General features: G+C 44.0%; 1 protein-coding gene across 1 annotated transcript in view; it reads right to left on the bottom strand.

The window, feature by feature from the left end:
- DRD4 (dopamine receptor D4) overlaps nucleotides 1-26,530 on the bottom strand; it is a 253,598-nt gene extending 227,068 nt beyond the window's left edge. The window contains exon 1 of the mRNA XM_085646388.1: nucleotides 25,393-26,530. Within this exon, the coding sequence (XP_085502514.1) occupies nucleotides 25,393-25,635 (243 nt within the window). The 5' untranslated portion in view covers nucleotides 25,636-26,530. The remainder of the gene's footprint in view (nucleotides 1-25,392) is intronic.
- Nucleotides 26,531-26,798: the final 268 nt, after the last annotated feature.

The following is a 26,798-nucleotide window of genomic DNA, read 5'->3' as shown; positions in this document are numbered from 1 at the left end:
AAAATGCACTAGCTAAGAGAGAAATGAATTTGAAGGTTCCCTTGCATATTCTGCCAATTGCTTTATTCAAATGTATTTATTAATGTAAGTGTTTGCTTTGAATAGTGCTGGCGTGACACAATCATTTTGCAGCACTTGCAAATAATATTAAGTAACTATTTCATAGCGTTGAATAATGTAAACACATTTGCAGTAAAGCACTTCTCATATAAGGCAACACAAAAATGTAAATATGCAGGTATGGATTATTTAGATAGTGTGTCTCCAATGTCTTACTGAATTGCAGGAGGGTTGGTGTCTCATTACTATTGTTTATGCTGAGCGAACAACTGCAGGTATCGAAGGGCTTTGCTAATGGGTCACATTATTGTGACTGGCCAATCATATTGCTTAACATTTGAATAATTTGTAAGCAACATTATAAGTCCTGAGATCTCATGTAGATCATGCTCCTACTGGAAAACAAAGCAAACACAAGGAGAAGATGGACGGAGCGCTGAAACGTTTCAGACACTCACCTCCAGTCACAGATCTGGGTTGAATCCATCATCGTTCTTTAGCTCAATTCGCCACCCCAGTTCAGATACAGCTATGTGCAAATCATTCTTGACTAGGCCTGGGTGGTAAATCCCATTCCGCTCGTGGAATTTGCGGAATTTGGGTAATTTCACGTTCCGCGGAGAATGCGGAATTGCCCAAAATTCTGCGTTCTGCGGCTTTGCGGAATTATTCGCTTGTTCGCGTTCTCAAAATGCGTGTTTGCGAAATATTTCCCCCCGAGCATGCAAACAGTGTTCAAGAACAGGAAAAAACATCGCAAACAAGCAATTCCGCTTGGTTGCGGAGATTTTTTACCGTTTTGCGAAGCTTTGCGTTGCGCAACTACGCAAATTCCGCCCACCCCTACTCTTGACCCTGTGCCTCATGGGAACAGTCCAGCCCGAACTGCCAAGCCATGTCTTCCCTGGACTGGAAACAAGCATCGTGGGACCGGTTTTCAGCTAACAGTCCTCATCAGGCAGGCTAGCTTTAATCCATTGGCACCACCCCACCGATTGTAGGGTGCCAGGGGGCTTGGAATTCGCCGAGTTCCTAGGAGCAGCGTTTTTGGAATGATTGCTCTCTGCTGTGGTCAAGAGAGGCCCATTCAGGGCTGGATGCGAACATTATGGCAGCAGGAATACTGAGGCACGAAGATTAACCTGCACTGCATTTCCCAGAATCCATCTGAGGAGGTCACCTTATTTGATTGGCCCATTGGAGGGCAGATTTGACTAAATACATGCAGGTGCGGGTAGCTGCAGTGGCGTCTCACCAGGAAGAAGGGAACAGCCCGAAACGTGTCGTGAATCTGGCGCCACCATTATGCTTTTATTGAGTCCCTGTAACAGCAGCAGTGTTTCCTGAATAAAGGTTTCCTCAAACCAACGCTGGCTCGAGTGCGCTTCTGTGCATGGGCAGTTTGGGCACACTGGTTTTTTTATATATATATATATATGTATGTATATATATGTTCCGCAACAAGCCCTCAAGCTCTGAGAGGTCACTCGGCGCTCTCCCCACCTCCGGTGTGTATGCCTTGCTGTCACTCGTATTGCTGGCTTTCATAACATCGCTTCCATTGTCAGACGCGTTTCAAGGCTGGTACACCCCTTCATCATGGACTCAGCATAGGGAGAAATGAAAACTCACCACTCACTCCATTCGGCCATTTATTGAATGAAGTACCGCCCTCAGTGGGCGGGGCACAGTCTTGACGTCCAGCGGCATGCTGGTGTATGCAGTCCCAAGAGAGGTGAGTATAGTACAACCTTAAGTAGGCTCAATTCCCCTGTATTGTCAGCTATCATATATTTCCTTGAGTAGGAGAGAAAGTCAGATTGCGAGCAAAATCACCCTCGGGAAAGCGCGCTCACCAGAAAGGAAGGTTCCCTTCACAAGCCTTTCCGCTCTCAGATGCACTTCTTATCTGAGCCGGAAATGGTGCTCCTCTCCACGGCCAAGGGTAGCCGTGTAATTTAAGTGTTCCGCAACAAGCCCTCAAGCTCTGAGAGGTCACTCGGCGCTCTCCCCACCTCCGGTGTGTATGTATATATATATATATATTATCTACTGGCGGTCGCCAGTAGATAGTTATAGTTAGGACCGTGTTTCCATAGGAAATCCGCAACATTCTGTTTGGAATAACTTTGGCGCCGGTTGACGAATCCTCGCGAAATTTTCAAAATAGGTGGGCGCTCCGCTTCGCTTCGCTCCTACCCTGAAAGTCTCGGGGGGATTCGTCAAGCGGGGGCTGAGAAAAAAGGAGGGTCCCAAAACAAGTTTTCCCCATGCAATTTTCCATAGGGACCTTTAGTCCAAGGTACAGCCCGAACGGCTGAACAGAATTACTTGAAATTTGGCAAAGAGGTAGTCCTCAGGTCAGGCATGTGCCTTTTGCATATATGGTGTCAATCTGTTCAGTAGTTCCTGAGAAAATCAAAAGTAAAATCACACACATATCTGGGCGGAGCCTAACCACACATCTCATCGTGAGATCTGATTGGCTGTCAGTACTTCATCCAAGAAGTGTTGGCAGCCATCTTGGGACCAATATACATGATAGCACCTCATTAAAAAGCATTGCAGTTAATAGAAGGTTTTAAGACTTTAGTTACATTATAAATCATTTGTTGATGGTACCATACTCATTTTAGGAATTGTGGTGTGTTCTAAGGTGATTTTACCATGTGAAAAAGCCTTCTGCTGTGATATCACGAACCATGTTTGAGAGAAAACTATTTTCTCATACTTTTCCCACAGAGGTTTGGAAGGTAATCTATAAGCTAAACTGAGAGCATATTTTCTGTAAATTCACATTATCTTTCTCAGTCATGTAAGAATGAAGTCTGACATTCTCAGTAAAACATGTACATCCAACAAGGGCAGAGACTGTCAGTTGATTCCTTTGTGTTCTACTGCAGCTTCCCAGAGTGCTCTAAAGAACAACTAGAGAGCTAACAGTCTTACATATGACAAAAGTATGGCACACCTGAAGCCATCTTGATTGGAATAGAGTGGTAACACTTAAAACATTTAATTTACAAAGGAACAAAGTGAGGGGGTTCATTTTGCAATATAAATTATGATTAGTGCTGCAGAAATAAAAACTAGGGCACATTTTGACTTCTGAAATCCTCTTTTATTTCATAAAAACATTCTGACATGCAGACTGAAACATGCACTTTGAATACCAGCAGCAGACTTGCCTGGTGAGCAGTAGCTTTACTACAGTGATCTAATGAGCAACTAGAATGCTAACATTCAGAATTTATGGAAAATGTGTGACACATCTGAATGCCTTCTTGATGGAATCAAAGTAAAAAACTGAAAGTATTTCCTACTGAGGAGACTGCAGTAAATGAGGAAATTAGGAAACTTCATAATAAATAAATCTCCCAAGATGGCCACCAGAGACAAAAGAGCCCAAATGTAGCCCAAATATCACCCTGCTGTAGTCCAAGTATAGCCCAATGACAGAATGTCCCAGAGTGTTCTTAAGAACAACTAGAGCGCTTACTGTCTTACTTATGACAAAAGAATGGCACACCTAAAGCCATCTCGATTGGAATAAACTGGTAACACTTAAAACATTTAATTTAAATAGGAACATAATGAGGGGGTTCATTTTGCCATAGAAATTATGTTTAGTGGTTAAAAGAAAGAAAAATTAGGGCACATTTTGAGTGACTTCTCAAATCCTCTTCTATTTCATTAAAAAATTCTGATATGCAGACTGAAACATGCACTTCTAATACTAGCAGCAGACTTCCGTGGTGAGCAGTAGCTTTACTACAGTGGTCTAATGAGCAACTAGAGTGCTAACATTCAGAATTTATGGCAAATGTGTGACATATCTGAATACCTTCTTGATGGAATCAAAGTAAAAAACTGAAAGCATTTACTACTGGGGAGACTGCAGTAAATGAGGAAATTAGGAAACTTCATAACAAATAAATCTCCTAAAATGGCCACCAGAGACAAAAGAGCCCAAATGTAGCCCAAATATCACCCAGATGTAGCCCAAATGTAGCCCAATGACAGAAGTGTGCAAAACACTTATTTTTTGTGTATTTGCGGTTTTATATAGTGCAGACTTGTCAGGTATTGGAGTGCTTTACATGAACATTGGTTACATCACACAAGATCAAATTCATTTTGGTTGTAGACATGGGGAGATTAAGTGATTTGACCAGAATCACAGAATGTTGAGCTGAAGCAGAAACTCCAACCTGGTTCCCCAGTTGCAAAGTCTGCAGCTCTGGAAGTAACACCACACCCTCTCCCCTTGGATGCAACATTTAATCAAGTGGTCAACTGGATAAAAAAACTAAGATTACAAATAATTTAAAAGTTCTTTGTCGCTATTTGAAAACTCAGAAAATATGTCCTCATTTTAGTTTTTTAGAGCACTAACCATAATTATGATGAAAATAAGACCCTCTCATATATGTAATTTCTAAAGGAAATGCTCTAGGCATTACAGTTTTGATTACATCAAGATGACGTCAGGCATTCCACACTTTTGTAATAAATATAGAATGTTAGCAATCTAGTTGTTCATTGGGATACTGCTGAGAGGCAGAGGCCAGGGGCACGGACTCTGAAAATTGAAGGCAGGTAGGAGAGTGCAGAGGCAACAATTTGACCACACGAGGCAGGCAGGAAGGGCAGTGGCAGCACAACAGACTATGGAGGGCAGTGGAAAGGGGGGCAGGGGCAACAAACCAACAATACAGGACTGGCAAGAGAGGCTGTGGCAATATAATAGACCATTGTGGGCAGAAGGAAGAGGCAGTGGTCATACAACCATACATGCCAACAGACCCGTTTCAGCCAGGAAACGTCCAATGTTTTTAAGCTCAAATGGGCTTTACTTGATCTGTTTCCTGTCTACAATCTTCTCTTTTTCAATGTAACTCAAAGGGGAAAATCAATACCCCAGTTTTATTTCAAAATCTCCCTCTTACCAAGTTCAAAATGTTCGCAAGTATGGTACATTGGATCATGGTAGGCAGGAGGAATTGGGGTAGGGACATGGACTCGGATAACAGAGGACAGGAGGGACATTGAGAGGTGCACCAAACTGACCCTACAGGGCAGGCATCAGGGTTTGCAGCAGCACAATACACCACACAGGGCATGCGGGACAGGAGTGCAGCACAACAATCCATAGAAAGCAAGAGGGAGGGGACAGGACCATGCACATGGACAACAGACAACAGAGGGGAAAGAGGCAATGGTAGCTAGCTGACCATAATGGACAGACAGGAGAGAAAGCTGCAGCATAACAGACCATATAGGGCAGGAGGGACCGATCAGGGGCATTACAATGGAACCGACAAGCCAGGAGGGAGGGAATAGGGGTCTGCACATGGAAACAGAGGGCTGGGGGCATGGAGGTCAGGCAGGATGGGCACTAGAAACAAGACACACCATGGAGAGCAACAGTGAGACTATGATGGCATACACACAGACCATGGAGGGAAGGTGGGAGGGGGTCAGGAGCAGCTAGCTGACCACACAGGGAAGGTGGGAGGGGCCATGGCAGCACAGAAGACCATGCATGGCAAGCGGGAGGGTTAGTGGCAGCACAATGGCTATGATGGGCAAGAAGGAGGGTGCAGGGGCATGCACAAAGGACCATGAAGGATAGAAGGGAGGGTCAGGACCTGGGCACAGACAAGAGAGTTCAGGGGAAAGGCCTCACAACAGACCGCGCGGGGCAGGCAGGAGGAGCAGTTGCAGCACAACAGACCAGGGAGGGCAGAAGGGTGTGGCAGTAAAATGGACCATGGAGGACAGGAGGAAGGGGATAGAGGCATAGCTTGTGGACAGGCAGGGTGGAGGTGGCAGGGACAGGTTACAGTCATCTGACAATGCTAGGCAGGTGGTAGGGGAGTGGCAGCTCAACATAACACTCAGAGTAGATAGGAGTGGCAGGTCCATGGAACATGGTGGTCAAAAAGGATGGAGCAGGGGCATGCACAAAGACATCGGAGGGCAGGGGGAAGGAGAATAGGGGCAGCAAGCTAAGCACAGAGGCTAAGCAGGAGGTCAATGATGGGCCATAGAATTGGGCAATGGAGGGCAGGATGAGTGGACTGGTACATCTTGCTAAATGCAGGGCAGTGGCAGCACATCAGACCATGCATGGCAGGAGGAAGGAGGCTAGTCCATGGATTCAGACAACAGAGGATAGGGAGGAGGTGGATGGGGCAGCAAGCTAACTGTTCATAGAAGGTGGGTATTAGGAACTTTATTGTTTTTAAAATGTGTGTCTGTGCGAACTACTTAAAATATGAACAAGTATGCAGCATAATCTCACTTTTATTCAGGAAGAAGAGGACGTTTGGGACTGTGACTCCGGGCTCACTTGGCAGAAACATCCCCTGACCCTCCACCCCCCATCGCAAAATGTAATGCCCGTGAAAAGGGTAGGTGGACGCAGTGTTATATAGAACATAGTCCTGAGAGCACGATTGAAAATGAAAACTAGATATAGTATATGGTATAAACTATGCACCAAAAAGTGTGATATAAGATGAACCGGGGCATGAAATATAATATGCAATACATTGTGCGCAATGACAGATTCATTGGAGAGCGCGAGATAGCACAGGCACTAGCGCTTGCTATGTGATATGCGCCTTGGAGTGTAATATGCAAGGGGCAGTGTTGTGTAACCTAAGTAGTCTCTAAAGTTGTAATATAAAATATGTGCTGGGTAGTGTAACATTGCATATGCACTGTGACAAAGATATGGATCCCAGATTGTAATATGTATGGCATAGCGCTGTGCTTTATAACATAGGCATCGAGGAAGGCACGTTAGATGGGGCAATATAACCCGTGCGAAGGCAAGTGTGGCATGACATATTCACGGGGTGGTGTTACAGTGCACATGGGCTAGAGAGTGTCATAGCATACGCACTAGCTGGTGGAATACAATACAGAGGTGTGTGGCACTCGGCGGGCACTGGTGGGTGTAACACAGCATTGGGCTCAGCCAGGAGCACGCTGTGACTCTCAAGTGAGGTTTGTCTCCTTTCCAGAGAGTAAAATAAAAAGTATTACACATCCGGCGGTGGATGTGTGTTTTATTAACCGTAAGGGGGTTTCTTGCATAGTTTGGTCGAATTTTTGTCGAATCCCCTTTGAATGGCTTGGTGTGCATGTGTATTAAATGTGCCCGTCAATAGCTACCCATGTTTGTATAAATAAACGACAAGGGTGTCTACTTGGAGAGTACCCACCAGCGGGGGCGCCGGGATTAGGCACGGTAGGGTGTCAGACATGTCAGAGCTTCACTAGCGGTGTGAATACATTCTACGTGGATTCATTGTATGCATAGTCACCTTTTAATGAATATCACGCAAATCGTCATGGTGATAGGTACATACGGTTTGTCCAGCATGTCCTAGGTGTTTCTATAAATATATATTTAAAAAAACAAAGGTCGGCCCCGGGGGATGGGGTCCCCGGGGCCATAAGTGGCCTGAGGAGGGGGGCAACACAGCCTCCTCCTAAAGAATAAAAAAATAAATAAAAGGCCATGACCTGGGGGTTGAGTTCCCCGGGGCCGATTAAGGCCTTGGGAGGGCCAAATTAATTTTTTTCAACAAAAAGAATTAGGGTGCAGGCCCTGGGGGATGGGGTTCCCAGGGCTAATAAATTAGAAAAAGAAAGGGGGCCACACAGCCCTCCTTCTTAAAAATAAATAAATAAAAGACCGGCATCGCGCCGGAGGCCACGCCCCCTCCTTGCAGCACTCTGCAAACGCGCCCCCTGGCCAGTTGTTAGTTGAGGAGTTAATTCCCCTTCAATACTGAGGGTCCCTGAGGGCCAACTAGCCCAACAGGTATCTCCAGTATGCGCCAGGGAGCTGCGTTGCAGACAGGTGTTCTGAGGCCACGCCCCTTTTTACACCTCCATGCAACGCAGCTCTGTGGCGCTTACTGGAGGTACCTAGTGGGCTAGTTTGACCCTACGGACCCTTAGGATTCAAGGGGACTTAATGTCTCAACTCAGAACGCCCACAGGCCCTGTGGCGCGTTTTTAAATTGGGGAAATAATTCCCTTTCAATCCTGAGGGACCCTGGGGTCCAACTAGCCCACCAGGTGCTTCCAGTAAGCACCACTGCTCTGCGTTGCAGAGAGGTGGTGCAGGCCGTGCCACTTTTTACACCTCTCTGCAACGCAGCTCTGTGGCGCTTACTGGAGGTACCTAGTGGTCTAGTTGGACCCTAGGGACCCTCAGGATTCAAGGGGACTTAATCTCCCAACTTAAAACGGCTACAGCCGAGGGTAACAATTGTGATTAATGGGGGCAGCCAAAGTAATGGACGGGAAGGAATCAGGAAATCATTGATTTGATTCCTTCCCATCCATTACTCAGGACGCCGGACTCTGGGTGACTTAGATGCCTCTCCTGACGCTCTATTAACTAGTTTGTCAGGATACCTCGCGCTTCCATAGCGCTAACTAAGCATGAGGTTGAATATATTGAATTGAGAATTGCTGCATTTATTGCGCTTTGGCTGTCCCTCTGTTTATTTTTTCGTAAACTTTTTTGATCTAATACAATATGACTTTTCTCAATTTAATTTTTTCAGAGTCTTCCTTATCCTAACTGTAATGTCTTGTACATGCAATTTATCTGTCTGTGTTGAATGATACCAGTTGAGAATATTTGTTGTTTCTTACACTATTACCCCAGTCTCAAATTCTCCTGGTTATGCCTCATTTTTTACTGCGTTCCCTTTCCTTTCCCTCGTTTTTCTGAGTGCTTTACCCTGCTCATGCCTCGTTTTTCACTGCTTTGTCTTTCCTTTCTCCCTTCTGGTTTTGCTTCGAGTTTCACTGCTTTCTCCTTCCTCTACCCTGTTTTTCTGAGGGCGTTCTCCTGCTTTTGCCTCATTTTTCACGGCTTTCTCCTTCCTTTCCCTCTGTTTGTCTGAGTGCTCTTTCCTGCTTCTGCCTCATTTTGAGCTGCTTTCTCTCTCATTTCTCCCCATTTTTCTGAGCACTTTCTCCTACATTTACCTTGTTTTTACTTGTTTCTCCTTCCTCTCCTCCATTTTCTGAGTGCTTTCTCCTGCTTTTGCCTCTTTTTTCACTGCTTTGTCCACGAAGCAGCTAGCAGCTCCAGCAACTTGAGACCCTCACGGGTGATTTGCCGTGCTTTATGAATCCTGATTGATTGAAAATCAGTAGGCACATTTAGGCACCTAAAATGTGTTACAAGATGCATCTAGAATCAATGGAATGTTCTCCATAGAAATGTATTAAATGTCCAAACCTGCAGCTGGTGAACTTAAATATCCACAAAGGACTGTGCATGTCTTCAGCACAGTACTCCACATGCATTCTCTCAGTGCCATAGCAATGAGAAGGAAGGCAAAAATCCTTATGCTTAATTTGGTGTGGATCTGTATGAGCAGGTGGCAGCATACGATGCGCTGGACTGTTTATGTCATATGTTAGCAGTGGCTGAAGGCAATCTGTGTGACAAAACTAACAAGATAATCGGATTTCACACAAGCAATGCCATTATAAAAAGAGACATAGGGCTTGATTAAACGTTTGGCCGATAAGTTACTCTGTCACACACCTGGCGGATATCTAGTCTGACTTATTAAAAGTGCCATAGAATAAAATGCACTTGTAATAAGGTGCACTGGATATCTGTCACTTTTTTCATGGAGAAAATCATATGCCAACTTCTAAATGACGCCCTAAAAGTGTCGTGGAAGAGTGTGTGTGTCAGTGTGAGTGGCTAGTTCTATTCTTCAATACCAATGGTGTATTCCTACCGAAAATAAGTTGCTTATTCTGCAAGGTGGTTATGTTGTAGCATCCATGTATATGTTGCAAATAATCTTCTATGTTTCTACACAACAAGACCTCATGAACCTTGCAATATAAGCAAATGCTGGTATTTGCATGAAGCTGGTATTTGTATGAATGTTGTCAGGTACGTAGATTAGAAAAACTAGGGATCTCAGTCCTGACTTGCTTGGGACACCTTTTGGGGCCAGCTGTAAGGCTGAAACATGTTGACCCACCAGATATGGGGGCAATAAGCACTCCCATGCATTCTGTCTGTTTTAATGATCTCATTGCCATTCCATTAATAAAATCAAAATCTTTTGGGAAGGTATTTGAAATATTTTTCCTTTCACACTGGATCCCGCTTATGCCATTCTGAAAGTGCTACCGGCAAATACAGGAATCCCACTCACCACTAAATGATCTCTGGACAGTGAGGGTGGGCGTTGATGAAGCAGGACACCCACAGTGGTGTGTGAGGGCATGTCTTTCAACGTTTTTGTAAATCCCTGGTTCTCTCTTTGTCTAAATCAGAAGTGGCCATGAAGGTCCCCAACATAGGAGTAATTACCAAGATAAAGATCCTGTTATAGGTTTTACAGTCTGGTCACATACAGGTCTTACAGTCATAATGAGGTATAAGAAATGGCAGACATATAAATTATTAAATGATCTTCTACAATGGTCCAACTCTTGTCTTCAATCAGAGACATGGGAAATAACGTAGCCTCATAGACAGCTTTCCATTAAGTGAAAGTGATGCCAGAAAATTACACAAATCTGAACAATCACAGTTTGGAGAGGGGGATACTGCTGGCACCACCGATCATCCCTCTCAGTTAACAATGGAGAATCCACTTAGATCCATTAATTAAACGCTATTCGCAGATACAGGTGGATTTTATGCACTCTCTCGCTAATTGCATAACCAGCATTGAAAATAAAACTAATAAATTAGAAACTAAACAACGCAATTTTATGACTGCAAATACTACCACGAACTGTGCATGCACTCCAATGGGAGATAACTTTGTATCCTTCCTTCCTGTTCTGCTCCCACTCCTGGTGGAAATTCTAAAGAAAACAAGTGCCCTGAAACTAGAAACTATTTGCACTGATCAACATGTACAAATTCTAAAAGTTGACACAGTATCTAAATAAAGTATCTCACAACAACTCACACAAAAGAGACCTCGATCCAAAACTCAAGGCTCTAACAAACAACACTGAAAAATCTATTTATTTCCAGGATCACAATAGAGCTAAATACAGAGATTATCACAGATATTCAGGAGGGCACACCATCCTCAAACGACCTCCCAATGCCATAGACACAAATTTGCAAATCACTGAGCAGAAGGGAAAAGAAAACAAACATTGGTAATGCATCGGGTTTGCCTATGTAATTAATAAAGAGCTGTTTTCTTCAGCAATAGCCCGGGTGAAGGAAAGAGCTCCCTGACAGATAACAGGGGAGTCGAGAGGATGTGGTGCAGCAGCCAGAGCTCCTGACTCGAGAGCTGCGGATCCCGGTTCGCGTATCGGCGGCGCCACTCAACATCCTGGGATTCTATGCAAATCACTTAATCTCTCCGGGTGATAAATAGTTATATAAATATGCTGCAATAGTAAAAGGCAGAACTTAATGAAAATATAGTTCCACCAAAGCGGATGTTAACAGTATTTCGGAGGCGGGAAACTGATAAAAGAAGCAGACGAGGAACAAGCATTGGTAAAAGCAGGAAAATATGGGACAGCTGATAGAAATGGAGGAAAGGTAAGTGACATGCACAGGAACCAATGAGAAGCCAGGAAAGAGAGAAGGTGGCATGTTAGTCCCTTTTAAGTGTATATTAAAAACAATAGATTTCTCAAGCACAGCGCAAGCGCTGTGCAGGCAAAACCTAAAAATGAGAAAAAAAAGAACAAGCTCAAAGGCACCACCAGTTCTCGAACAACACACAAGGTCGGAATTACGGTAAACATTGGTGACACTGCCAACAATAAAGTCTTTCAAATTGTTAATGGCAGGCAGGACCAGCAATCATTAAAGAAAACACCAAATGAATATATAATCAATAATGAAGATACTATCAGTACTCATCCTTAAACAACATGACTTTTCACCTAATCTAGAGACCACTGCCAGCATAAGGAAGCAAGCAGAAAAGCAGTCTAGGAAATTTGCACCCAAACATTCTGACACGCAGAGTCTTCTACAGAGTGATACAATAAGCACAATCAAAAGATAAGACGAAGAAGAAGAAAGGATGAAAGGGGAAATTTCAGAGGAGATCTTATTAAATCCTCGCAACAAGCAAGCACAATGTGAGGCAAATCATTTATAAATAACAGGCTCTAAAAAATGGCTTAGTTGAATAATAACTGATTTTCACCCCCCATTACACAGCATCTAGCAGAGAAGAAACTTTACACATGAGCAATATATTACATTTATTTTGTCACACTGAGTTACTAAAACAAATATTAACAGAAGACATTACCAGAATTCAATTTGTAACACTGAATCTGCTTCTGGGGTAGAATCTAAAATTAAAGATTCAAGTCGCAACTAATAGTAGCACAGGTACTCATAGAGAAACGATTTATTTGAATAGTGTGGTATTGACATCCAAAGTAAGGAGTCTGGGAGATCCCATTTTGCTTTAATCAAGCCCAGGAAGGCCGGCAACATTAAATAGATGGAAAGGAGCATCTTCAAAGGGGCAAATATTGCCACGGAAATGTCACCAAACTCAAACAATTAAATCGGACATACCTTAGAGAAAATAATCAAAGGAACTGCACAAGAAGTGCTCCACCAGGGTCCGTACTACATAAAGTGCGTGCCACAAACAATGAAAATGCACGTACACCATAATACACCCCCAACCAGACAGAAGTAAGGAGACTGGACCTGAGCAACCTCCACTTTAACCTCCAGTACAATTACTCATCCCAAACACAAGATAACCACATTTTCTAGAAAATTGGCCATGCAATAGTCAACACCCATTCTTATCATGGAACATGGCCAGCCTTAAACAAGCTCACAGTCAGCCAATTTTCTGGAAACTTGGCAAATTATCTGTTTGCAAGAGACATGGTGCACTAAGCTCCTAGTAATAGAGGGATTTTACAAAATCCATCAATCAGCCATTAAATCTAAAAATGCTGGCCGACCATCGGAATGGCTATCAATCTACTGAAATGAATTTAATAGCCACTCACATAGACCAACACAACGTTCTACTGCAAGAAATAACCCTCAAACTGATGCAAATTAGGAAGGAAAATCAAGTTGATACATCATCAATGTATGGCTGAACATTCATAGGAGGGATTGTAGAAACAAAATAGGAAGCTTCTGCGAAACACTAGAAGGAATAATCTGCAGATATGCAAATCATGAGATTATAGTGACAGTGTTGCTGGAATATGAATTGTCCTTGCAAAAACAAAAGACAAGAGGCGTTTAGCAAAACAGGAACAGTTGGTTTTATTAAACACTTCAGCCAGGAAACATACACAGAAACAGGTCTGAGGACTGTCTCAACATACATTTGCTCTGAATGCCATTATATACCGTTTTGGGAGCATCATAAAACAATCATGATCTTATTTCAGAGTAAGGAATACAGGCCGTGTCATAGGATGTAAATCAGGCCATCTGATAGTGAATGCAGGTGGGTCTCACCTTATGTGAACACAATGAGGGCAAGTGGGTGAAGTGTCCAGATGTCCGGTATGGGGAGTGCATGATCGCTGCATGTACTGTGTGTGCTGTGCTCTGATTGGCTGAGTGTTCCTAACTTTATGTGGCATCTAACTTTATCGTGTTTTGAGAACGCACACACCCCTCCGGCCATATGTGCTTTAATGGGGCTAATCTCCTGGGACCATTGTGGTGTTGTTGCCTATCTTTGGGACTAATTTGTTTTTCCAGTTCGCGTGTTTGTCCGGCTGGTTACGTGCCACTCCACTTGTGATCTGTCAATCAGTAGCCTCAGGCCTAGGCTACAGGGCCTGCTTGACCACGTATTTCTTACTCCTGATTGATGGAGAGGTCATCTCGGGAGATTTCGACAACAGTAACTTGATCTCATATTTGAATATACATGTATCATTACGTAGATCGACAACAACAGCAGACTTCAACCTCATTAATTTTGGTACACAGTCAGATCACATGGACCTTAAACCCTCAAATGGAATAGATCATCCTGGTAAAAAGGTGAATAGGCTTTTCTCACTAAACAACCTAACCTCTCCTCAATTAGCTCAAATCCACAATAAATTAAAGTATAATTTCCCTCAGATGTGTGCTGGCATTTCAACATTGGACTACATTTTTACCAGTGAGTTGCTTAGTTCAGCTTGTAATTACGCTTATATCATACAGTGCAAAAAAAGTGACCACCTTACACTGATAACTTCATAGTATCAGAAATACTGAACTACAGAACACTTAAAGATTATTGGAACCTCAGATGGCTAACAATCAAGCTCACTTATAAAGAGGTTCAAATAGAGCAAAGCCTCCTTGAACCACTGCAAAGAAAGTCAAAACTTTGAAATCAAACATACTTATTTGTACATTTTGGGGAAGATAATTTCCATATTAAATTTGCCTACAATAACAGCCTCAATAAACAATCAACTGAAAGGAAATACTCGCTCAAATCAAACAAACCAAAGGAGAAATGAAGATGAATCCATAGTATGTACTTAAGGCCAGAAAATGTAAATCGGGCCCCATATATGCGCAAGAAACTTACAAAACAAGCATTGGCATAGCCAATAGGTCTCGCCTTTGGGACCTTATAAGTGTTTAGCCATGCAACAGTTGCATAACTAAATACTTATAAGGTCCCAAAAGCGAGACCTATTGGCTATGCCAAGCGGCTGTGCGGCCGCGAATATGATCGCGATCAAACATCAAAGCGGCCGTGCGGCCGCGAAAGTGAAAGTAATCACGGTAAAGCGCAGCGTACGCGCCCGCGCACATGCATTGTAGCTCTAGGCTGGCCTGGTAGCACTTTTTGGAGCCCTCTCAATAAGTCTCGCCAGGCCAGCGCATGCGCTGGGGCAGGCGAGACCTAATAAATAAATCAAACAAGGATACGGAGACTATTTCTAAAAAATCAAAGCAAAGCATATTGAACAACTTTCTTGTGGAAAAAATCAATTCCATGATATAAATTGTGGCTTGTTCACACATTGCTGGGCACAATAATCAAGCCACATTTTGGCAGCATGTAAACTTGCTAGACCAGTGGTTCTTAACCTGTAGTCCGGGGACCCCTGGGAGTCCTCAACGCCTACTCAGGGGGTTCGCGGCTGGTTCGAAAATATTATTAAAAGATTAACCAACTATTTGTAAATAGAGAAGCAAAATCTAAAAGTTTTAAACATTCCTTAAAGTCCAAGGAATTTGCAGTTGGAGGATGAAAATTTAATTGGTGTCCCCAGATTGATGCATGGGAGACGTACAAATGCATCAAAAATAATAAAGTATGGATGATGGGTGGCCTCAGCTGAATCTCGAAAAGTCCCAAACTTTCCATTAAAATGAAAATTTAGATTTTTTTATATTTGTTAGTTAATTAAATAATATATTTCATCATGTGTTGATTTCTGTTTTGTTTGAGGAATGCGTGTTTCAGTATTCTGTGTATAGTTTTGAGCTTCAAATCACCGTAATTGCTCACCTTGGGGTCCTTAGCTTCCAGTAACAAACAACTCAGTGGGGGACCCCGGATTCCAATAAGGATTCAATGGGGGTTCCTGGATTCCAGTAATAATAAAGTGGGGTCCACAGATGTCAAATCAAGAACGACTGTGGTAGACAATAGGACATGTGAAAGAGGGAATGGCGCCACACATGCAAAATGGGTAGCACGCATACAAGCTCCCTATACAACATCAGACACAACCTCACACTGCTCACAGTGGCATGCAAAAGAGCAATGAGCCCTAATGCAAGTAAAGAAATAGGGCCACATCCCCTGGTTTGATAGTAAAACTGGCTACTAATTTGCGTGGAGTGGGCCCCTTACACCCCTGGTCCTGGTGCCACTGCACCTGTTGTACTATATATACCTGTGACTGCACACGATAGAGGCAGCTGTATTTCATTCGGTCTTTGGCGCACGAGGGCAAATGTCATCCGTGACTCTATAGAGACAAGAAGGCATTTTGCTGCATGAATATTGAATATCTGGGAGCCGAGCTGCCACTTGCAGCTGAACACTCCAACAGAGCACAGCCTCCTCAAACGGATACAAGAAACCGCTGAGTCCAAAAGTTCGAACTTGTTTTAACACTGCTATTTGTCAACCATGCATTCTGCCCTCTTCCTCCACAGTGTATTTGTTATTTACACCGTAATACACGCCGTGAGCCAAACTACGGGTGCCTCGGACTGGTGATTTAGTTTAAAACGTCCGATAAACACAGTAAAACACAGATATTTTACTCGGCCGTTCGCCGGCAACTTTGATCAATTCGATTGACAAAATGTATCTGTTGAACACCGCGGAGATCGGACTCCTTCACAAGCAGGGTATTGCATAGGATTGGAATCCGTGTACACCTCTACACCCGGTGCTGAATTGTTCTCTGCTCTCTCGTTTAGTGCACATTGATTTTCCAGGTGGTTTTGATACTGAATACTAACACAGTGCTTAATGTAAGCCGGTGTTTTTCCGGCGCCAGTCCCCCCCCCCCCCCACCTCCCCCTCGCCTCGGTTGTTTAGCTTATTTGAACATGAGCACAACAACAGTTGTTTATAAATTCAATATACATTACAAATGACTAATAGCCACCGCCCAAGCCGTTCTAATAGCTTTGGGTCCAGGAACAGTCTGACTCGTCACACTTCTATGCAGGAGTGTGATAGGCACTGGTTGTGTTTCTAATGTCATTGGCAGCGCTGGCAGGGGCCATGGGTGGTGCGAGCTGAAGTGGCCTCCTAGCGAGGGCCGTGGCACTTATGCTTTTTACAAATGAAGCATTGCATACTTACATATATGTCTGCCTATCTTTCTTAGCAACCTTCAGAAGAATAGATCCTGGGGGACATGCACCAGATGCAGAGCACTGTGAACCAGTCGCCGATTCAAATATAGATAGTGCTAACTTTTATTAATCACTGTCTGGGGCGGCTCCTCCGTGCAGGAGTGTCGCCCCACTGAGCAGGTCAAAAGGAAAAAATAAAGTGACAATAACTCATTGTTATTATCATTTTATTTTTCCGTTATTGCTCAGCTGGGTAGGGGCGGGGCGTGGCGTGGCGTGGCGGGGCGTGGCGGGGCTGGGCTCTAACAGAGGAGCTGGAGAAGGAGTGGTTCACACTCTCTTAAGTGCGCACGAAAGTTTGGCCAGCCATCTAGGGCCACCCAAACAGTCATGCGCACTTTGCATGTTCTTCACCCAGGCTGTAGCCTGGGTGGAGAACATGCCCAGGCTCCCTGTCCCCATCTGAGCGCCAAACCATGGCACTCAGACCAATCACAGTTCTGCAATGTAGCCTTGTGATGGGTTTAGGGGCGCCTGGAAGCCTGGGTGCTTCCTGTTCATGGGAAGAGGATCGAGAGGTGGCAGCGGCACACAGGAAAGTGTTTGTTAAATGTTTATTTCATTCCTCCCCATGACCCGCCCCACTGCCATTAAATAGCAGCCGCCACTGATCACAGCAATGTGAAGTTGTATTTTTTCAGCCAGAGATCTGCATGCATTGTAAGCGTTTACCAACATTTACCTGTATTTTGAGGAGGTGTTGCTGAGATGATTATTGTGTTAGTAATTCTTCCAACCAATTGTCACCAGGGTAGAGCTATATGTAGCAATGGGGGACTCAGGTGTGTGATGGTAACTGGTAAGGTAGCTCAACATGTCCATTCCACTTGATAGAGATGAACTCGTCTTCAAGAGACGTTGAATTGTTTATTGCAGCAGTGAGTTTCGCAGGAGCTTAGATATCGCAAGTATGAGCTTGCTGTCACTGGGCAGCTTGTCAACAGCTGGCGCCATTTTGTCACTTTAAAACAATTTGCAGATTAAGTCAACTCAATGCACAGCACTGTAATGTAACAACAAAAGGTAAGATAATGCAGCTAAGCATACCACAGTGTGATATAGTGCAGCGTAATCTTCCACTGAATAATGTACCATGCTATAACCTAATGTACCATAATGCATCTTAGCACACCATATTGTGGCATAGAGTAGTTTAAACCATAAACTGAGGCAGTGTAGCTTAAACGTCATTGAAACAACATAACAAGTTATAACTTGATGTACCGTGATATAAATTAAGGCAGTTTAGCATACTGTGATGTGACATTATGTAGGTTAATCTCATACTTTGCATACCAATCTAGAAGGTACAATAAAGTAGCAAAGCATAACTAACTGGAAAAAATATCACAAAGAGAGGCCGTATTAAGTTGCAGGGGTAGAAGTTTAAAAGTGAAATAAAGATAATTTTGTGACCTCTACCTCTTGACTGGTCTGGCTAACTTACGCCCTCCCAATGCACTGCTTGTAACCTCACATATTACGTCACTAATGACATGGCCCATGACATCATTAGCTCAGGTAACTATAACTGCTGAGTTTCACTGGATTTGTGCGAGGAAAATCTGTGCCTAACTATAACGTCGTTGGAACCTTTGTTATTTTAGTAAATTTCTAAGGTTTTTTAAATTTGATTTCCTGACTAAAATATCCCTGTAACCTTTGGTTTTTCAGTGAATTTCTAATGTTTTATTAATTGTAGTTCATAACTCTAATGGCCCTGAAACCTTTGCTTTTTTTCAGTGAATTTCTAAGGTTGTTTAAATTTAATTTCCTAACTATAACAGCTCTGTAACCTTTATGTTTTTTGTGAATTTCTAGGTTTTTTTAATTGTATTTGCTAACCGTAACCTGTGACCTTTGAGAGTAGTTGTGTGAGTGGCTATATAGGGGGTGTGTAAGTGGTTTTGCGGGTGTGTGAGTGGTGTATTGATCGGTCAGTGGATGTTAGTGACTGTATGGGTCTGTGAGTGGATAGGAGAGTGTCAGAATGGGTGTGTGAGTGGGTGTGTAATTGTCTGTGTGGGAGTGTCAGTAGCTGTGTTAGTGACTGCGCCAGAAAGGAACCTTAACTGCCCCTTTATCCTACAAGAGAACACAGCTATCAACAAAATGTCTAAATAACTAGATTTTTTTCTTTTGGTTAATTACTAAGAACTGCCTCATTGGCTAAATGTCCAGTGCAAATTCGACATTACATCTGCACAATGGACCATGAGCAAATGTATTCAGTGACCTTGTGTGTGTTTCAGCAATGTAATTGTTCCTGATGTATCTTTATCCATAAATATGTGATGATATGAATTCTCCTATAGAGAAGACAACATGACTACAAAGAGGTAAATCTCCACCAAACAAGGATACTTTCTCCTAACTCTATGAAGAAAGGGCCTCTTTATTTGGTTAAGATTAGTGGTGGGTGGAATTTGCGAAATTCACTTTCGCAAATTATCGCGAAAATGTGAAAAATTTCCGCAAACACGCAGAAATATTGCGGAGATGCGGAAGTTTTTTTCCCGCCCGTTCGCGGTATTTTCTGCGTGGTTGCGGCTCGCCAACTTACCAATGCGGTTGCTCGCGGGCAAGGCCATCTTGTTTTCACTTGTCTCGCGGTGCATGATCGCGAGAAGAAAGACGTGATCGCGCGACGAATGACTTTAATGCGGGCGCGAACTGTCGCGAGACAGCGCAAATGGCTGCCAACAATCCAACATCCCGTGGAGAACGCGACCGGTTCGGGAAAACTTGTCGGCGAACGCGGGGATTCAGGTAAAGCGATTGCGCGCACGCGAGAATTTATTATTTTACAGCGCAAGCAAGCAAAAAATTTCCTGTAAAATGCGGGTTGCGGAAATTTTTACATTTTCGTGCTCTCCGCGGAACGCGAGAATGTCAAATTATCGCAATTTCTGCGAGCGGAACGGAATTTTAGCCCAGGCCTAGTTAAGATGTCCTCATATGCCAGGGCATCAAGAACGAGTGTTACCAACACCCTGTTGGTTTTCTCCTGCCGTCTTGTGAGGCCACCCATCTCCTCTCTCATCGACCTCCCCCATGTGTGAGTGCATCTCTCAGGTCAATTGCAAACCTGCACTATTGTGAGAACAGAGGGTATTATGGAAGGGGCATGAGGACAGGGGCATCTCAAGGATTTTGGGGGCCCTGGGCAGAACACATTTTGGGGACGTGTGTTTGGAACAGCTTTGAATTTATGATCTAATTTCGGCTCTTTCATGCCCTCTTTGGTCAGGTTACTGACAGTTCACAGACACACTCATCCAAATTTAAAAATTATTACATCTAATATTCAGGGATAGTGACGTTTGTTTTTGATATTGCAATACAGTAGTAGTTCACTAATATTATTGCAAATAATCTCTATGGCATCCTACCATTTCTCGTAAGTGAGGTCTTGTTTATTCTAAAAGAAACTTTTTATGGATGTTGCATGAAACATATGAACAACATTTATCTGCAAAATACCTATAATAGACTCTCACACATCACTCACATTAAAAATAAATTAAAGGGAAACAGTATTTATAAACAATTTGTTTAAAATGTACTCAAGGTCATCTGGGTTAGACTCTGCAGAACAGAGGTTTTGCTTACTAAAACATAAACCTATCCACATAGGTATTTTCTGACATATATTTAAGTTTATTGCCAAATATATCACTTTTCATCTCCCAAAAATTCATAAAAGGATTCCTGTCTGGCATAAAAATATATATACTACTGCAGATTTCTCTGTCATGGGTGAGAAGAAATCTGCAGCAGTAAATCCCACTCAAGGGAGGGGAAGTGGGCATTCCAAGCATGGTTTGCCTTGAATGTTTTATAATGCCCACAAACATGGAAATTTGTGGGCATTCACAAAACACCATTATGACCCTTTTTCACCCTGAAATTGCCAGAGCCTTGGAAATCTCGCCTCATTGTGTTAAGGATCTTCCAGAATTCTGGAAATGTATGGCAGGGCTTTCTCATGGATTTAAAAAAATGCACATTTGCACTGGCAGCTCCATTCTCCCTGTGTGTATGTTTGCACTATATAGAGTCTGCACTGTGAGATTTTAATCCCTCTGCAATAGTCATATGACATTTCCAGAAGTACACCTGGAAACCTGTGACTGGTGTAAGCTTCCATGCGCTACTCTAGGCATATTCGTGAGTTCCAGAAAGCAGAATTCTAAATCGCAGCCCATACTTTACGAATAAGACCCCCACAGTCATTAGTTAGAGGTTGAAATGCTCCCTCCCCCAGCAGTTGCTAAGGAGACAAAACCATTGTTGCTGTAGGGGGTGCAGTTACACCCTTGCTGCTGTAGTGGGTGCAGGTGTGACTCATCCATTGACAGAAATGGATATGAACAAAGCACGTGCAAGGGACAAGCAGAGCAAAATTATGGGACACCCCTCTCAAAATCTTGGCCTGCTATCTAACATATGGTAGTGTAGCTTATGTTAACACAAACTAAATTAACATGGTACTATAACAATGTTAGACAAATAAAGATATATAACAAAATAATGAAATGTAAACAGAACAAAGTGACATAGCCTGATGAGAAGGCGTTGCGGCAACATGAATCCTTTTTTAGATCTTGGGCAACCTGATTGGTAAAGGCTAAAAAAGACGCTCGCGGTGCAGACCAGAGAGCATCACTGACGATGCTGATTTGGGTTTTACAGGTGAGTGAAATGGATATTACATGTGGTTGGTTTATCCTACCGAAGGAGAAGCAACAATGCAAATGTGGGAGATGCTGCTACCTTCCTGCCTACTATATACACAATGCTTGAACTCTCAAAGTAATCTGTCCAACAGCGGGTGCAGGCCCAAATCCTCTGCCCTGACTGCCCTGCTGCCAGCTACTTTCTGCCCCGGGGTCTGGCCTGTGCTCCAGGGCGCTCAAGCATTGTGACATGAAGACCCCCTTGCTTCGCCGTCATGCTGTGTGTGTGAACAAACCTTCACATTAAGGGTTGGCACACTGCCCTTGTCCCCAGACATGGCTGCATTCAACCCTCTAATTCCATAATGTCCCTCATTTTATGGTCCTCTCCATCCCCGTTTTGCATACTGTTACTCTTTCACATGGAAGTGCATTTTGATGGGTGTTGGATAGAAGTCCTCAGGCAGCTATGCCCCTGGGCACATGTCGAATCTAAAGACTCTATGAAGCCGGCATAGAGGGAACTGCCCTTGGCTGGATAATATCCTACCTTCAAACAGAAAAAATGTCATCCATTCTCCACCTTTCTCATCCAAACCAAACTTCACAAAAGCAGGGGTCCCTCAAGGTTCTATCATCTCACCCATGCTTTTCAACATCTATATGAATTCATTACCATTGATAATCAATGAATTTCAGCTCACATGCTATAACTATGCAGATGACACACAAATGCTCCTTGAACTGGAAAGCCCCAAAGACATTGGAAACTCACAAAATATTCAGTTGCTGCAGAGCCGTTGATCAGTGGATGGCATGGAGCCATCTCAAATTGAATGCTTTCAAAACGGAAATACTCACATTTGGCGATTGGAAAAATTATGACCCACTCTGCACCTGGCCTGATGATCTGGGACCACCTCATGAAATATCTAAGTATGTAAGAAATCTTGGAATTAGCTTGGACTCCAAGTTATCAATGAATACCCAATTGGACAAATTAGCAAGATCAAGCTTCATTACTTTCAAAACTCTGTGACACTTCTTCACCCACGTGGGATTTCCACACAAGGTCCAAGCCACTAACTCTCTTATACTGTCTGAACGTGATTCCCCCAATGGCCTCTACCACGGATCCTCTTTATCAACTATGAAAAGACTACAACGGATTCAGAACTCTGCTGTCAGACTACTAAAGCCCAAATTTCTGTTGCCTTGACGGCCCTACATTGCCAGTTGCCAGAAGGTCCACCTTCGAGTTGCTTTGTATCGCTCACAAAATGAAACATGGAATAGGACCGCTTTTCATTAGGAATAAAATCACCAAATACATTCAACAAAGGAACCTCCACTCCAGATTGGCACCTCACCTCAAAATACCACCATACAAGAAGAAAAACGAAGGCGGCACATCTTTCTCTGTTCCAGCAGCCAAACTATGGAATTTATTACCCCCATACATAAGATCCACAGATAACTATCTTATCTTCAGAAGACTACTCAAGAGTTGGCTCTTTCCTACATAACTACCATATACGCAAATGTACAGCATATACCTGTGGATATAAACATTTAATTTGATTCTATATATGTATCTAGATATGTGTATTTCTTGATATAAATATGTATAATAATATGTACTTATGTATCAATATACTTATTACTTTACTTCTACTGAAAAAAGAATTGACTCGCTCCAATGCACTACCCTATATTTCACCCTATACCTCTCTCAATATATCCTCTACCTCCACTCTCTGACTCATTCCAAACTTCATTCTACTACTATGATTCTCCAAAATAACCATTTATAGACTCTTCCCTCCTCTATCCCTCTTTGGATCACCCCAAACCTCACTTTAATACTATGATCTCCCAGACAACCCTTCTAAATTCTTACCTCACCTATCTCTCCTTTGACTCATCCCAAAACTCATTTTACTACTATGATCTCCCAAATAACACTTTCTAGACTCTTCTATCCCCCTATTATCCTTTTCAATCCAAATAACAGACTCACATGTCCACCACTCAATTTAACTCACTTTTCACTATATGAATCCACCACTAGTTCTTTTTGGGTTCCAGAGAAGCGTACCACTCGCCAAAAAGCACTTCAATGCTTTGTTAAGGTAGTACTCACTATGTAAATACAATCACAATACACTACAATGTCTATAGTACCTTTGTATCTTCCTGCCTACTCACCTGCCTGCATGTTCCTGATTAACTTTCCAAACATCAATCATCTGTGATCATCCACATATGTCCTATGCAAAGATTCATCCATTCACCACGTATTGATCAATTCATCTAAATGTCCAACAACCCATAAATAATTTGCTATCCGCCCGTCAGTACACCCATCTTTTTCCAAAGCAATCCATTCATTGATCTATCGCCACACCCATCCATCCATTCTTCTGCCATCCATATGTCGATCTTTATTTGCCAATCTGCAGCAGTGGGGTTTTAATTGCGCGTCCGTAGGTGCCCGATGCATTCCATAGTTCCAGAATAACCGCTGCCTATGGGTCCCATTTAGAGACACTTTGTGTATATTTATATTGTGTGGGTATCTTGCAATTCTGGCATGAATCCAGAGGTCCAGATCTCTGATAATTACCTCAGGTTTACAGTAATTATTGTTTACCTGCTCAGCTCAGTTAGTTACGGAGTCTTTGAGCTCAAGGCCCCCAGTGGCTCACTCAATTCAATTAAATATTTATTAAAGATTTGGAACTCCTATGAGGTCCACATAAAAATACATACTTATTATTACAAGTAATAAAACATAACAGAGTTCATTCCACGAACCATCATAAAATTATCAGGGACCTGCGCTAGCGAGGCTAGAATTCCTTTAAGTGAGAGCAGTCAATATTGTCAGTTATCCCAGTGCGTAAAATACTTAAAGTTTTCAACATAAAAATTGTATACAGAATAAAATTTGAAAGTGCATTTTCAACTAGAGGATCAAAAATTAGCAGCAAGAAGAGGGAATAACAGAGCATCTCCTAAAAATGTGCAAAGGGCAGTATCAGCTTGTTCATATGCAGAACAGAGTGGCCCGCTGAGCTCAGAAATGTAAGGGAAGAAAGCTGCAAGGACATGTCAGGGTTGAGACTTCGTCCGGGGTTCTTTTATTTTTATTTTTTTTAGCTATGACTAGCTTCATGGGTCGTCATTGTAAAAGATAATACTCTTAATGCAGAAGGTGACTCTAAGAGATTCAGGAAGGCTTAAGAGCGCTATAAGAGTTTTGTAAATGCAATTCATATTATTATAAATGATAGGCTCAGAGCTGAATATTGTTATCTTGGCTCTTCCCGACCGGCCACGCACATAACACCGAAGCTGCTTCACTCCCGTACCATCACTGTTAAAAGTGAGTGACGGGACTTTGAGGCGCCCTCGGGACGATGTAAGCGCTACAGGACTAACTTACACCTTGATATTACACTTGGCAGGCTGCATAAGTTGGACTCACTCTCCCTGTCCCGCATGGAGCGCTCTGTTTGCCTAGCCTGGCCCCCGCGTCCACGCTGTTACAAGCGTCTGTCCGTGCTTTGGAGCGGCTTAGAAGCCAATAGCACTAATAGCTGGTAACTGTTGCATAGCTCTACTTAATTATCATATTTCTTTTCTCGAGCATAATTTGCAACAGGGAGTGATTATGTATCCCTGCCTGGTGGCCTGAGCACGCACGCCGTCCTTGACGCCGGGCAGTGTGCTCTGACCACAGAGTCCGCGCGCACTCACCTCCGTGTACACGTAGAGCGGCAGCACCAGCACGGCCAGCAGCAGGTCGGCCACGGCCAGGCTCACAATGAAGTAGTTGGTGGTGGTCTTCAGGGCCCGCTCGCTGAAGACGCTAAGGCACACGAGCACGTTCCCGCAGATGATGAAGAGGATAAGCAGCACCCCCAAGAACAAGGCGGCGAAGTTGTACTTAGGCTCCGCGGGCGCCGTGGAAGTTTCGTTGGAAGTGGAGTTCATGAGCATGGCTGCCCCGCGCGGCTCCCCCGCCTCCAGTCACCTCCGCCGACCGTGAAACCCGCTCCGTCCCCTCCCTGCTCCTCTCTCCGGGGCAGAAGAGCAGGGTCTGTCTGCGGAAGTCATTTACACTTGGCGCTCACCCCTCGCGCTCTTCGTGAGTGACCATGACTCACTGTGTCCCGGGAGAGCTGCGCGTGCAGCACCGTGGACAGCGGCGCGCCTTCAGCCCATGCTCCGGCAGGGAGCGCTCTGTGCCCTTAATCCAGGGGTCTCACGCCGACGGACGGAAGAGTCCCGGGGTACGGCCGCACGGGGATAGCTTCCTAATGGCAGCAGGACAGGTCCTTCAGAAATGGGTACAGAGGAGCAGGGGCAGCGAGCTTCCAGAAGGGGTGCAGCAGTGCAAGGACAGTGTCTTTCGGGAAAGGGGTCAGCGGTGTAGTGGCAGCGTCCTTCCAGAAGAAGTACAGCAGTGTAAGTGCAGGATGAGAAAGTACTCTTTTGGTGCAGCCTGGTGCAGGTGCTCCCCGGTGCTGTAGATAGAGAGCCGAGGAAAAGATGAGACGTTCACAGGATCACACGTGGCCAGGTAGAGGAGTCTTCTGAGCCCACAGACAACAAGTTATCGTATAGAGCTCCGCTCCTCCCAGTGCATCAGAGGGTGGCTGCACGTGCCTGCGTTCTCTCCAAGTGAAGAATAGAGGCAGCCCACATACAGCCTCTGCAGGTTGGCTTCCACCTCCTCACTCTCCGCTTCTCCGCCTCTAAACGCGTCGCATGATTCAGATTAGGATACGGTGTGCGCCAGCGCAGTCACAGTGGACAGTGGCCAGCGGTGAGAGACAGAGTCCCGGGTCCTTCTTCACTCCTGTGGAGCCCGCGGAACGGGCCGAGCCCCTCTCTCCGTCCCGCCAATGCTCTGGCCGCGGAGCCCGCTCCAAGGCAGGAGATTCCGCCCCGCCTCATCTCCAAGTGGGTCACACCCGGATCAAGGAGGGCGATTACGGGAGAAGCGGGCTTGTCCTCATGACGTCTTTAAGACATCCAATAGGGGGAAGTCGTTTAATAAATAAAGGTTAAAAAAAAAGCCTGCCTGGTCACTTCGCTGCCTTGCAAGTCAAGAAGAGTGCAGGCTTGAGTGTGTGAGTGGGTAGGAGGTATGGGCATCT

Source organism: Triturus cristatus, chromosome 3_1 (genome assembly GCF_964204655.1).
Source record: "Triturus cristatus chromosome 3_1, aTriCri1.1, whole genome shotgun sequence".
Classification (NCBI taxonomy): domain Eukaryota; kingdom Metazoa; phylum Chordata; class Amphibia; order Caudata; family Salamandridae; genus Triturus; species Triturus cristatus.
The sequence above is the reverse complement of the archived record's forward strand: the minus strand, read 5'-3'. Positions and strand labels throughout refer to the sequence as shown.